This window comes from Trematomus bernacchii, unplaced genomic scaffold (assembly GCF_902827165.1).
Source record: "Trematomus bernacchii unplaced genomic scaffold, fTreBer1.1, whole genome shotgun sequence".
NCBI lineage: Eukaryota > Metazoa > Chordata > Actinopteri > Perciformes > Nototheniidae > Trematomus > Trematomus bernacchii.
Genome location: NW_022987582.1, coordinates 3,851,829 through 3,863,873, shown reverse-complemented (window position 1 = coordinate 3,863,873; position 12,045 = coordinate 3,851,829). Strand labels below are relative to the sequence as shown.

General features: G+C 38.3%; 3 protein-coding genes across 4 annotated transcripts; all 3 read right to left on the bottom strand.

Annotated features, from left to right (window-relative positions):
- Positions 1-3,027: 3,027 nt before the first annotated feature.
- malsu1 (mitochondrial assembly of ribosomal large subunit 1) lies at positions 3,028-4,905 on the bottom strand. Its single transcript, XM_034127789.1, has 4 exons — positions 4,511-4,905; positions 3,741-3,916; positions 3,567-3,648; positions 3,028-3,450 (listed from the first exon to the last, which is right to left on the bottom strand). Exons 1-4 carry the CDS (start codon positions 4,815-4,817, stop codon positions 3,296-3,298), a joined length of 720 nt encoding a protein of 239 aa, XP_033983680.1. The 5' UTR covers positions 4,818-4,905; the 3' UTR covers positions 3,028-3,295.
- A 149-nt stretch (positions 4,906-5,054) lies between these two features.
- smpd5 (sphingomyelin phosphodiesterase 5) lies at positions 5,055-9,542 on the bottom strand. Of its 2 annotated transcripts, none has more exons than XM_034127787.1 (8): positions 9,017-9,542; positions 6,752-7,973; positions 6,543-6,618; positions 6,286-6,426; positions 6,124-6,213; positions 5,974-6,037; positions 5,688-5,847; positions 5,055-5,467 (listed from the first exon to the last, which is right to left on the bottom strand). In XM_034127787.1, the coding sequence occupies exons 2-8, from the start codon at positions 7,859-7,861 to the stop codon at positions 5,363-5,365; spliced, it is 1,746 nt and encodes a 581-aa protein (XP_033983678.1). In that variant the 5' UTR covers positions 7,862-7,973; positions 9,017-9,542; the 3' UTR covers positions 5,055-5,362. The 2 variants fall into 2 exon arrangements, with proteins under 2 accessions (XP_033983678.1, XP_033983679.1); XM_034127788.1 differs by lacking the exon at positions 9,017-9,542 and adding an exon at positions 8,622-9,002.
- A 194-nt stretch (positions 9,543-9,736) lies between these two features.
- On the bottom strand, positions 9,737-11,140 carry LOC117480510 (speriolin-like protein; the record flags this gene model as incomplete). The annotated part of the gene is made up of 2 exons (XM_034127855.1): positions 9,737-10,882; positions 10,928-11,140. Coding segments are annotated over 2 exons (591 nt in total), but the record flags the coding sequence as incomplete, so codon positions are not given.
- Positions 11,141-12,045: the final 905 nt, after the last annotated feature.

Here is a 12,045-nt window from a genome sequence, read left to right as displayed (position 1 = left end):
TATGCATACATATTCTGAAAGGTAGAAAATAAAAATGTAGTCCTTCTTAAATCTACTTAAACGTTAGCATTTTAAGTCCCCTTTAAACATGAAAAGATTGGAACACGGTTGTATTAAGACACTACCTAAACTAAACCAGCAAGAATAGCTACAAATTACACCAAATCATACAAAATAGGTTAGTCAATCACTCAAACCCAAAGATTTCCAACTTCAGATTGATAGAGCACAAAAAGCTTTCAGCCCCTAAGTGGTAAGATTACTTTAATAGCAACTATCTTTTTTGAAGGGCACTCTAGGGGAATTTGACAGTAGAATGGTGCCTTCATTTCCTGACAGTCATTGGAGAACTCCGCTGAGCCACAGCAGTCTTTGTAGGGAAAAAACATATTTCTAAGCAACAAGGGTTTGCATTTGAATAGACAGAACAAAGCAAAATATCACTCACAATCTACCCTGTTGATAGTCAGTACAAATCTGTTAATATAAACGCCCTAACATTTTGAGAAAGGAAAGTAAAAAAACAATCAAAAATGTAATTCATTGGATATGTTGTGGAAAATAGAATTCATCCTGTTCCTCTGTAACCGTGACTTCTTTCACATGACGAGATCAAAGAGTAGAAATATTACAATATGCTATACCACTAGGGGTAATACATGTTCTAAGAACGATGGGGGATGTGCTGTATGGATAAATGGCAATAATTAATGCTATAATTAAATACTTAGCCGCATCAGCTTGCACAGTCACCTGCTGTAAAAGAAGGAACAGGTGCATAATGCACAGAGAGCCTTTTAAGTGCCATCTCTGATACGTTAATGTGATCTCTGGTATTACTCCTTCCCTGAGAGAGCACCAGACACGGTGCCAACTCACCTGAAGGACATAGATTCATATAAAGGAACATAGATATCCACATACTGGTTTTATTCCACAAAAATGTTTTTAAGCAGGGAATTGAAGTTGGAGTCTTGGTTGGTAAATTATTTATTTATAGCCATATACAGTATGTATACTTTTTTGTCATTTTGTCTGTAGTATGTGGTTGTACTGTATATATGAAATGTATTAAGTGCAAACAAGTGCCAGCGAAATAAATGTTTTGTGCCTCCCAATGTTCGTCATACAGCAATAAATCTACAATGCAAGACACTGTGCTACTGCTGTTTTCAAACGCTGACTACTCTCCCTCAATCTCCTCTATCATAGAATATATTAACAGCATGGCCATTAATGGCTACACAACAGCGGGTAAAAGGACTGCAGCTAATGAGAACATTAGCCCATGAAGAAACGTTTGAGTCTAACAGAACCAATCTTTTTTTCTTCCACTCGTTTCAATTGTTTCTTTAGAGCCATTTTGTTAATCCACCAGAAAGCAGATGGTTTAATAGTTTGTGAGAGGAAATGTCACAAAATGAATTGCATTAAGAGGATTGCATTAATTAGTTGTATACAATCTCACACGTGCTACTAATACCAATAGTTATTTGACATTCTGTCTTTAGTTAAACTTTGAATATTTTAATTTTGAGTCAATTTTAACTTCAAGTCCAAATCATTCTCGGTTAGTTTTTGATGTGTGTAAAATCCTATGATGGCAGGATTCAATGTTAAGTTTTCATTTAGTCATTTTTCACTTTCAGACCATATAAGTACAAACAACACGACAGAAAGTCACTAAAACATTCAAACACTTAGTCCAGTCAGGCTCTGTGTAGTTATCTCGCTTCATTACATTTTTACATTTAGCTAATGTTCTGATCCAGCATGACTTAAAACAGGTCATTGAAACGGAGCGGTCATTTGCAAGGAAGTGGTGTGTGTGTGTGTGTGTGTGTGTGTGTGTGTGTGTGTGTGTGTGTGTGTGTGTGTGTGTGTGTGTGTGTGTGTGTGTGTGTGTGTGTGTGTGTGTGTGTGTGTGTGTGTGTGTGGATCTGATTCTCCTTAGAAATACTTGTGACATCATGACAGACCCTAAAACTATTTGTAGAAACCACAGTGATGGAATTCTTAAAATGTTCACCCAACAATGTTATAGTTTTATCTATGCACACCGTAAAGGTTTTTTTAGAATAAAACAAAGCATGGTATCCTCAATCTCTTTGAACATGTTGAAAGCATCGTCTCAAATAACACTTTGGCCAAAACTCCTCTTTAACCTGAGGGACTCATCAGAACTTCCGTTTGTTGAAAGCATTTACTGAAATAACACTGCTCGTTTTATTGACCCCCACCCAAAAAATCCTTTTTGTTCTAAAACATGTTCTAAACGTAGGATTGCTTCTGGTCTTTCTCCAACAAGAGGCTGCTCAGTCAATAGGACCCCAAGGTGGAAAGTGAGACAATGCAATTACTGTAGTAATGTGCTTCAGTACTGCTATGAAGTTCTGGTACTTTCTGGAATATTTGTTCTTTATCTCCAAAAACGTCATTTAAACAGCAAACAAAAAAAAGAATGTTCATGGGTTCATTCTTTGCCATGAGTAGCCTACTTTTAGTTTTTTTAATATGTAAAATTCACAACTTTGTATTGAAAAAACCTGTAAAAATGTATATTAAAGGTGGGGTATGTAATTTATTTCAGAAACACTTTTTGTTATATTCCATGGAATGCTCTTAACATCCCAATAGCAATTAATATATTAAATGCTTCCTTTGACAATAAATACATTAAAAAATGTCATCTGTGGAAGCCGTAGCGCTGTAAAAAGCATGGGCCGGCTAAAATAACTGGATGGCCTACCTGCCTGTCAGCCTTCCATCTGTGCACAAACTTCTCGTGCCCTCATTGGTCATGTGCACGTTCGTGTGTGTTGGAGGAGGGGCTCTGTAAGGAAGTCTGAAGGAAGAGGCAGATTTTTTCTGGTTGTGTACTTTCAAATTCTAGCGCACTCGAGCTGGTTCCTCCAAAATTACATAACCCACCTTTAATTGAAAAGTATCTAGAATGGTATTAAAATAATGTATTGTTAACCATCACAATATCTAAAAACATACATATTTTATGAGCAGACTCAAAAATTATTCAAACATAATTACTTTATTTACAAATGCGGTAAAACAAATGTGTATACAATTAATCAATGTGGTGGGGACAGTGAGCCCTACAGTTTATCTGTTTGAGAGATCAATCCATTTATCAATTCCAAATACAAAACATGTTGTCTCTGACCAAATATGACTTAAGTGACAATAAAGTTGCTTATTACAGGGATAGAGGAGGCTGCATCTAAAGTCACAAAGAAGTAGTCAAGTTGGTTTAAAGTCAAGTCACAACTTAGATGATTTGTCACTTTGTAACTTTCCCATCATATATAAAGTCTTCCGGTAGGGTCTCCATGGGCATGCTCTTCAGCTGCTCATCATACTTGCGGAGAGTCCAGAGTTTCTCCAGTTCAAACACTTCTCTGCTCTCTGGTAGCATGAAGTGGACAACCATGTCCCCTGAGACAGAGAAAGGAACAGAAAAGTGAACACCAAGAGTAACTCTATCGACACTCCATTTTATATTAACTGTCTAAAGTAGATATTATAAAATAGGATCTCTTTGTTTAACATACCGAAGTCAATACACATCCAGTCTTCTGCATCCTTTCCTTCTATCTTGACATTCGGCGCTCCCTCTTTCTTTAGAAACTTGTACTGTTGGAAAATCATGCATTGTTTAGGTTTCAATAACAAACCGCAGATAAAAACATTTATAAGAATGCAATGAGAATATAAATGTTAGTTACCACTTTGACGGCATAAAGGGCCATGGCACGGAGGTGTCTCGGGGATACACCACTGACAACAATAAAGTAGTCTGAGTATGTGATCTGCTCTGGTACTTTAATCACACAGATGTCCACAGCATTTTCCTGACGCAGTAGAGAGACCAGTACATCAATGGTAAACTTCTCTGGAGGTCCTGAAGAAAAAACAAGGATGAAAAATATTGTCATACTTAAATCAAGGTAAAAAAAGGTTGCTCAACAGTAAGTGAACGAGATAGTATATCTTTATGTTGTCTTGCATGGTATTGCAAAAGTATTAAATAATTCATAGTCATTTGCTATCCAAACTGCTTCCGAGAGTATAAATAAACCAACAAGATTGGAGTTGTGTAATGTTATATTCCAGATTTATCTGTCAATCAATTCCAATCTGTATCTATTTATGTCTTGTGAAAAAGCAGTAAATACTCACTTTTAAGATAAAATCATAAAATGATTGAACAGATTTCTTGGCAAATTACTTCATGATTGATCGATTGACAATTATGTGTCCATTCATTTCTGTACATCGACTAACAGTGATTATTTTTTCAACTCAAGTTTTATTAAGCCATCATACTGTAAAACAAGGAAAGGTTGACCATCATCAAATTTAACAAGCTGGAACAAACAAAACCTTGGGAGTTTAGCTTTCCATTATCTTTAACTACATTATGAACAGTTAATTATCTATCTATTGATGCGTTTACTTGTCACTCACGTGAAGGATTTCACCTGCCGTTACTTACTTTGATTCAGTGCACTGCTGTCACTCTCCATCTCCTGTGATTCCTCTCGAAATACGCCAGTGCTTTTCGTTGATTCATCGCTTTCAGTACAAATCTCTGAGTATAATCTTTTTGTGTCTAAATTGAGTGTGGATACGTGATGTCTGTGCTGACATGAGGGTACATTTGTTGTGAAAAGTGGAGGCAAACACAAGTCTTTACGAGCTTTGGGGACCGAACAGACGCTTCTTAAAACGCCGGTGCGATCCAGTAAAACGCTACTTTTAAATACTGAGATTAGTTTCTTGGACCGAGTGAGAATATTCATGATTTTAACTTAAACAACATCACAGCACACACGAGCGCAGCATGTAGCCAAGAAGCTAAAACAGGAAGTGACCTTGGATTTTGATTGGTTGGTACGGCTTCTTTGTTGGTCCCTGGCCTCAGATAAATGAAGAGCACCCCCTATCGATGACAGATGGTATGGACCCCAGAACATCAAATGGGTCTGCCAAATTATATAATCCATAATCGATGGCAAATTGAAATTAAGAGACAGGCATTAGATTACATTTTTACATTTATTTCTGTAGGAAAAGTGCAGGAATGAAAAATATATTGTTTTACAAAATCAATACCTTTGCCCTTTATTGGGCTTTCTGTATAAAATTGTAAACATTCTCTAATGTCAGATAATCCACATTACTTCCACCTGAGGTACTGTATAATCAAAATACCCAGTACATTGTCCCATTAAAAACAGAAAATTAAGTATGTAAACAAAACATTGTCATGCATGTATAGATCAGAACAATGTCCTTTTTTGTTCATTTTTGTTCCCTTGGACTCTGTTTTCTCGCCGGGTCATCATTAATCCGCACAGTCAGAGTCCATAATTACATTCAGTCTCAAGCCCACAGGAATATGGTCCGTAAGGCCAGCCAGCTGGGTTATAAAGGTCAGCGCCTCAATTTCCTAGTTGGAGACAAAGAGTGTGTTTTTGTTAATGCTTTTGTTAACTTGCAGTTTAAGATTTTATATAAAGTACTGACTGAACATTGTTTTGCCATAAGTAATTGTTTAATGAATTTTATGTAGCATCTAACATATTTGTTCCTTCAAGAACAGAAGAAATAGGAGGAAGAAAGAGAAGAAGGAGTAGGAGAGATTGTGAAAAACACACAGGGTCACGTACTGTTCGGCAGTGCTTTGAAACGGAGCTCTCGCGGTATAGGATGTAGTCGATCCGACGTCCGATCCACGGCTGGTCGGACTCGGGGTAAACCAACGGGAGGTCCTTTGCAGGAACGGGACGGGAGATGTACTGCTTTCTTAGCTCTTCCATCTCTAAGGTTCTACACACATAAACAGAGAAGACAAAATGAAGCTTCAGCAAATACAAATTGAGAAAGGAGTTATGTTCATGTCCCATTAGAAGTGCTGTGCAGTGCAGAAGCTGGAGAAAGTGGAACTGACTTTACCTTTGTAGTTTTTCTGGGGTGTTAATGTCATCTTCATACAATGTGGGCTGCTCCAGCAGAGTGCCTTTAGATGCAAACAAATTAAATACCAATTCAATCATTTATCTTTTAGTAGTGTACTGTAGTCTAATGGTTTGAAATGGTACGCACCAATGACCCAGGGCTTCTCTTTTCCAGGCCCTGCCCTGCATGGATCTCTGTATTGCTCAAACAGACAGTGATTCTGTTCCAGGTGGTCATCTAAAAAAAAAAAACATTAAACATATATAGCATATATACAACAAAATAATACAAAAATATTCAAAGTCGCACCAGGTGAGCAGTTGTCAAAATTCAGGTCTCCACAGAGCACATCAAAAGCAACATCCTCGTCAGGGAATGTGTTGGCAGCTTGGAAATCGCCAATCCACTTGGTAACCATGTTCAACTGCTCACAGCGAATTTCTCCTTCACCTAATGAAAGAAAACACAGACCAGTTATCACGGTCTCTTCTTAACTTATTGTCTTTTAAGGCAAATGCCAATTTTTTTATTATTCTGAGAAGAGCAAATCAGATAAATGTACTTGCCTTCTGGTGCATGAAGATGTGTGCAGTTAAAATAGCCAACCACTCTCTTCTGTTTCGAACTCTGCCCGATTAGCACCTACAATTTTCAAAAACAAAACACACTGTGTTCATATTGACAAAAAAATGAATAATGACTTTAAATTCCACAAAACAAGAAGGACAACTATAATAATTAATAGTGGCTTTAATAATATTATTAAGAGAGATACCTTAGCAGAAAGGAGGCCCTTGGCAGCCAGTGCATCCTCCCCCCTGCTGTTAGGGAAGCAGTGGTACTGGGCCTCCAGCACAGGGAACCGGCTGGCTAGGAACAGGCCGCTGTTGAGGAACTTGAAAGAGGAACATCTGCATGGTGGCTGGCAGGCATACACACCAACGTCATACAGTATGTGTCCAAACACGGGTCTGAGTGCTTGAGTGAGTTTCTGTGCCGCCCTCTTATCAAACACCTCTTCCAGGCACAGTATGTCCACATTGGCTGGGAACAATGTCGACACCTCCCATGGTACATCGCCCTTCAGGCCGAGACCCTGGGAGAGCAAAGCTCGGGGAGCACTGCGGTGACCCCGCTGGTTGGAGTTTTGATTGGAATTGGAAAGGTGAGACGGTGAGTTGTCCAAGGGCTCTTTTGTATCATCAGAGGGCACACAGACCACTTGACTATTGGACTGTGGGATTGAAACCTGTACTTCAGCTGAATCGGAATGATTTACTGGGGACTGCGCTTGTCTTTCAGTAGCCCCGTATGAAGGGGAGTTAGATGCGGGGAGTATGCTGTTTGAGGGGCTGAGAGTACCACAGCTGCTGGGAGAGTCAACGAAGATACGGATATCGTTCCGACACACACCGTGCACAATGTGCTGACCAATAGCAGCTGCCCTCCGCTGAGTGTGCCCCAGGTTGTTAAAACGAGCAAGGCCGTCAGGCAACAGACAGAGGTTGGCTGTGGCAAATCCAAATGATGCCTTTCCTACCAGCTCGAATCCCCTGTGTGTCTCCCTCTCTAGTGAGGATGGGGGCTCTCTATGGTAGCGAAAGGGCCTGCGACAGGCTTGAACAGGTGCCCAGAGAATAAATCCCAATAAGGCGAATGGAGCTGCGAGGAAAAAAAGAATGAAAAAGATAATGAAGCCGAAGAAGACCTTGAGGGGGTTGAGGTAGCATTCCTGTTCCAGTCGCTGAGTTTGTTCCAGGGTGGTGGACTTGCACACAGCAATGAGACGATCGAGAAACCAGAAGCAAGGCAGGATGAGTGCCCATCCCACAGCATGGATGCCTGCAACAAACCCATTAGGAAATGGAGAAGCCTTCAGGGCCATGCCTCTGCGCCTTTTCTAAGCAACAATCAGGAAAAGCAACATGGGGTCTTCACTATTCTAAACACGTTCCCGTTCTAGTCTCATTCTGGTGCAAAGACTCCCTCATTGGCTCCTAAGACAAGAAAAAGAAATGAAAATGTCATGGCATGGCTCGTACAACCCTTGCATCTCCACTATGCGTTATCAGGACTAACTGGCTTTAATTTCAACATTGACTTCATGCCCAAACATGCAGTTGGGGAAACATGTGACAAAAATTGACAGCTGGACTGACATCAGAACAATACAGTCAGGTGCAGGGGGGTGACCAGACCAGCTTAGTGGAAGCTTATGCAGTGAATCATAATCACTTTTAAGGAGGCAAAGAGAAAAACATGGTGAAAACAGCCTATAATACCACTGTCATAATCTGCAATGTTGCCACTGCAACATGAACCTGTTTGAACAAACACCCCACCCTTGTCTACAAGTACAGAATGGGTGTGTCAACAAAACATTTGTTTTATCTTGTACTTTCATTTAAAAAAGTATTTAATCCATTTCTAATCTGATATACATGTATTTTAGAAATGACAATATGATATTTTGGCATCTGATACAATTTACGGTGGAAAAAACGACCATTATGTACAAAATGTACGCCCTGTTTTAGTGTGGATATGCCCTTTAACTTCTATTGCAAAACTCTGACTTAGAACTAACACTGGACAAAAAAACGACACAATACAACAAGGAAATTACAACTCTCACATCGCCTCACCCAAAGATCCTTGTCAAGCCAGATAGCATCACTTTGTTATGTTGTTGTATTGTGTAGGGAACAGCAAGGGATGTGAGCTTTCAGTCTCACATGTAAGTAAGGGAGTTGGGTCTCTCGGGAATCATACTCGGATTAATTGTGTGCAAGAATGCTAAGCTAATAGTTTCACTTAATAAACGATTCAGAAACACGTTCAAATCTACAACGTAAATCCGTATGACCGCATTACGTTGGTTGGTCATGATAGCACACGGCTATTGTAACCGCACACTTACTACATGCTTTAAATAGTCTACGTGCATTTAAGTCATCACAAATAAAAGCTGTCACCTGCCCTGTTGCACAGCTAGCTTAAGCACTCGGCTAACGTGGCAGCCCAGATGGTTTTACCTTACCTTGGCACGAAAACTGTGACAGTCCGTCTGATGAACCCAAACAGCAAACCAACTACTAATTAATTAATTGTACTACATGTATTTATTATGTTTTCACATGTTCAAATGAATATATAAATTAGTAAAAGACAGCCGGTTACTGTAGTGGTTCTTTTTGACATAAACCCCTCTGCTCTCACCGGATCATCACACTGGCTTTATTAGGCCACGCCCCGATGACGTAGGCATGGTGTCGGGTCTGGCACGTGATCTTTACTTAAGGCGACTTCATTGGAATCTTTCTTTACTGTACTTAATTACAATTTGAAGATACTTGTACTTTACTTGAGTATTGCCATTTTATGCAACTTTGTACTTCTACTCCATTACAGTTCAGAAGTAAATAGTGTACTTGTACTCAATTTAGTTAGTACCTTTAGTTACTTTACACATTTGGATTAATAACATGAAATATAATTAACACTTAAATAGGATTTGAGTTACAACTGGAGTAAATTCACAACCCTGCGGTATACAAAGTCATTCAAGTTAGCTACACCTTTACCAGCTGTGATAACAACATCAATACATCATTAATTATAATCAAAATGTATGATATATATTATTCTGAAATGGACCAATTTGCATAATAAGTACTTTTGGTACTTTAAGTATATTTTGATGCTCATACTTCAGTACTTTTACTTAAGTAATCTTTTGAATGCAGGACTTTTACTTGTAACAGAGTATTTTTACACTCTGGTTTTTCTACTCAAGTACAAGATCTGAGTACTTCTCCCACCCCTCTTACAAACTATGAATATTTCTTTCATTCATAACTTTCAAACTAAAAATGCCATGACTTCTGGACAGTCACCAGTGTTGCACACAAAATTGAGCATACAACTTGATTTGGTCTGCATAGGCCTATAAACAAAATAAGAGCATTTAAGTTCTAAAAAAAGCTATTTTCAAGGGTATTTTATAATTATTAATTTAAGTACAAAACATGTTTACAATAAGTAAGCAATTGAAGGGCTTTACTCTGAGATTTAAAAATGTGCAGTATATCAGAATGTATAGCAATATGTAACTGCAGAATTAATGATTATTTCACTTTCTAAAACAATTAGATGCTGTAGACGAAGAAAAGGAATGAATGTCATTATGCTTTGTCCCCTAAAAAGATATGTGTCCAACCCTTGACTCATCAGTTGTCAACTAAACATTATATTTCCAAATGCAGAATAGCTTGGTTTCAGGCCTCTCCATTGCAGCTCACATTACCCATAAAGCTAATGACAATTACATTTGATAATCAGGTTAGCACCGTGACATTCAATACATCCTTTAGCAGGCATCAATGTTTAATAGACTTTTTCTTCACGATCTAGAATGTCAGTGTTTTGTGTGTGCACAACATCATAGCCATACAACATATTGTGTCTTATTATTTATAAGAGTTTAATTTTTGGATGGTAAGCTGTACCCTTCTTTGGAAAGTGAAGTCTACCAGAGAAAGAGTGCCTTTCCATCCCCGTGAGCCATAGTGCAGAGGCAGTTGAGCAGAACCAGCAGGTCCACCTTAAGCTCTCTTGGTGCTTTGGTCATTATCAGTTTCATCAGAAAATTGGGATTATTGTAGACAGTTTCCTGGTCGCTGCTTTCACGCGGCCTCTCCTTCAGGATCCCATAGTGGTTGACAATCAATTCAGAGAAGCAAGGGTGAAGTTCTGTTTTATACCCGACCTTGTTCAACTTCTTCATGAGGTCAGCGTGCCTCTGAATGAGATGCAGTTTATAGCCCTCATCTACCTTTCCTGTCAGTGGGTGTGTTGATACCTGCAAGACAAGAAGAAGAGCCTTGACTTCCTTCTGATTCATATAAGTGGAATGTTACGGTTGTTCAGATTTGATGGCTTATCTGTGCACTGCAAATTCACTCAACCAGTTGTTTTGATAGATACACAAATAGAAGTCTTCCATTCTGACCTCTTTTATTTTCCCTGGGATATTGAGCAGTGTGAAACCATAAAGCCTCTTGCGGCTCTGAAAGATGTGGGACAGAATTCTCCTATCCAGTTGGTAGGCAACCTCTCCCATCACCTTGTCTGGACCTGCGATCAAATCATTGACATGAATAATTGTTTTTGTTTTTTAAAAGCGTGCAACTGAGCAGTTGCTTTCAAATGTCTGCATGCTAGTCATCCCTCACCTTTGACTTCAATATGAGATTCAGCCTGGGAGCTTTGAAACTCTGCTCTGTCACTTACAGCTGTATGCACCGAGCTTTGGATGAAAGACGAGAAGTCGACAGGGGACGATGTTCGCTTGAATTTGGTTTGTTGGATGTCTTTTTTGAATTGTCTCTCGTCCACGGTGTTTTGACACAGACTGGTTGCTTGTTTTACTGATGTTGAGCAAACTGATGGAAACAAAGTGGTTTGTTGTCATTTATCATTTATTACAAGATTTGATGCTGTAAATAAATAAAACATGAAATGCTTCTACCTAAATGAACTTTAATTGTCCCTTACACTTTTTTGTACTGTAGATATAGTTTTTGATTCTGATTTAGTTAATATATTTTGTTATTTTTTTTATTGACATTTGAATTGAAGTTGTTGATTTCTATTTGCTGCTTTATACATTATATTCTCTTAAAGATTATACTATTATTAACGACATCTAAAGAAACATACCTCTCAGTTTGAGTTGTTACAACATTCTAAATGTAACCAAATAACAGATGTATTTACCATAGACTGTATATGGTATTTACATATTAATTCCTGGATTTTGAATTTATCCTAATGCCAATGAACATGTATTGATATATCGTTTTCAAATATACAGCTAAGGGATAGATTACATTGCTTAATTTGAATTAAAATGTCAGCTGTTTGGTTTGAACATTATTATTATTGAACATAACATTATTAAATACCTAAGAACAAGTCAATTTATGCTGTTAAGACAATATCTTTGGAATTTCATAGCTAAGAAAACAATCAGGACAGTTATGTTACTTGCTGTTAAAACATTCTGAA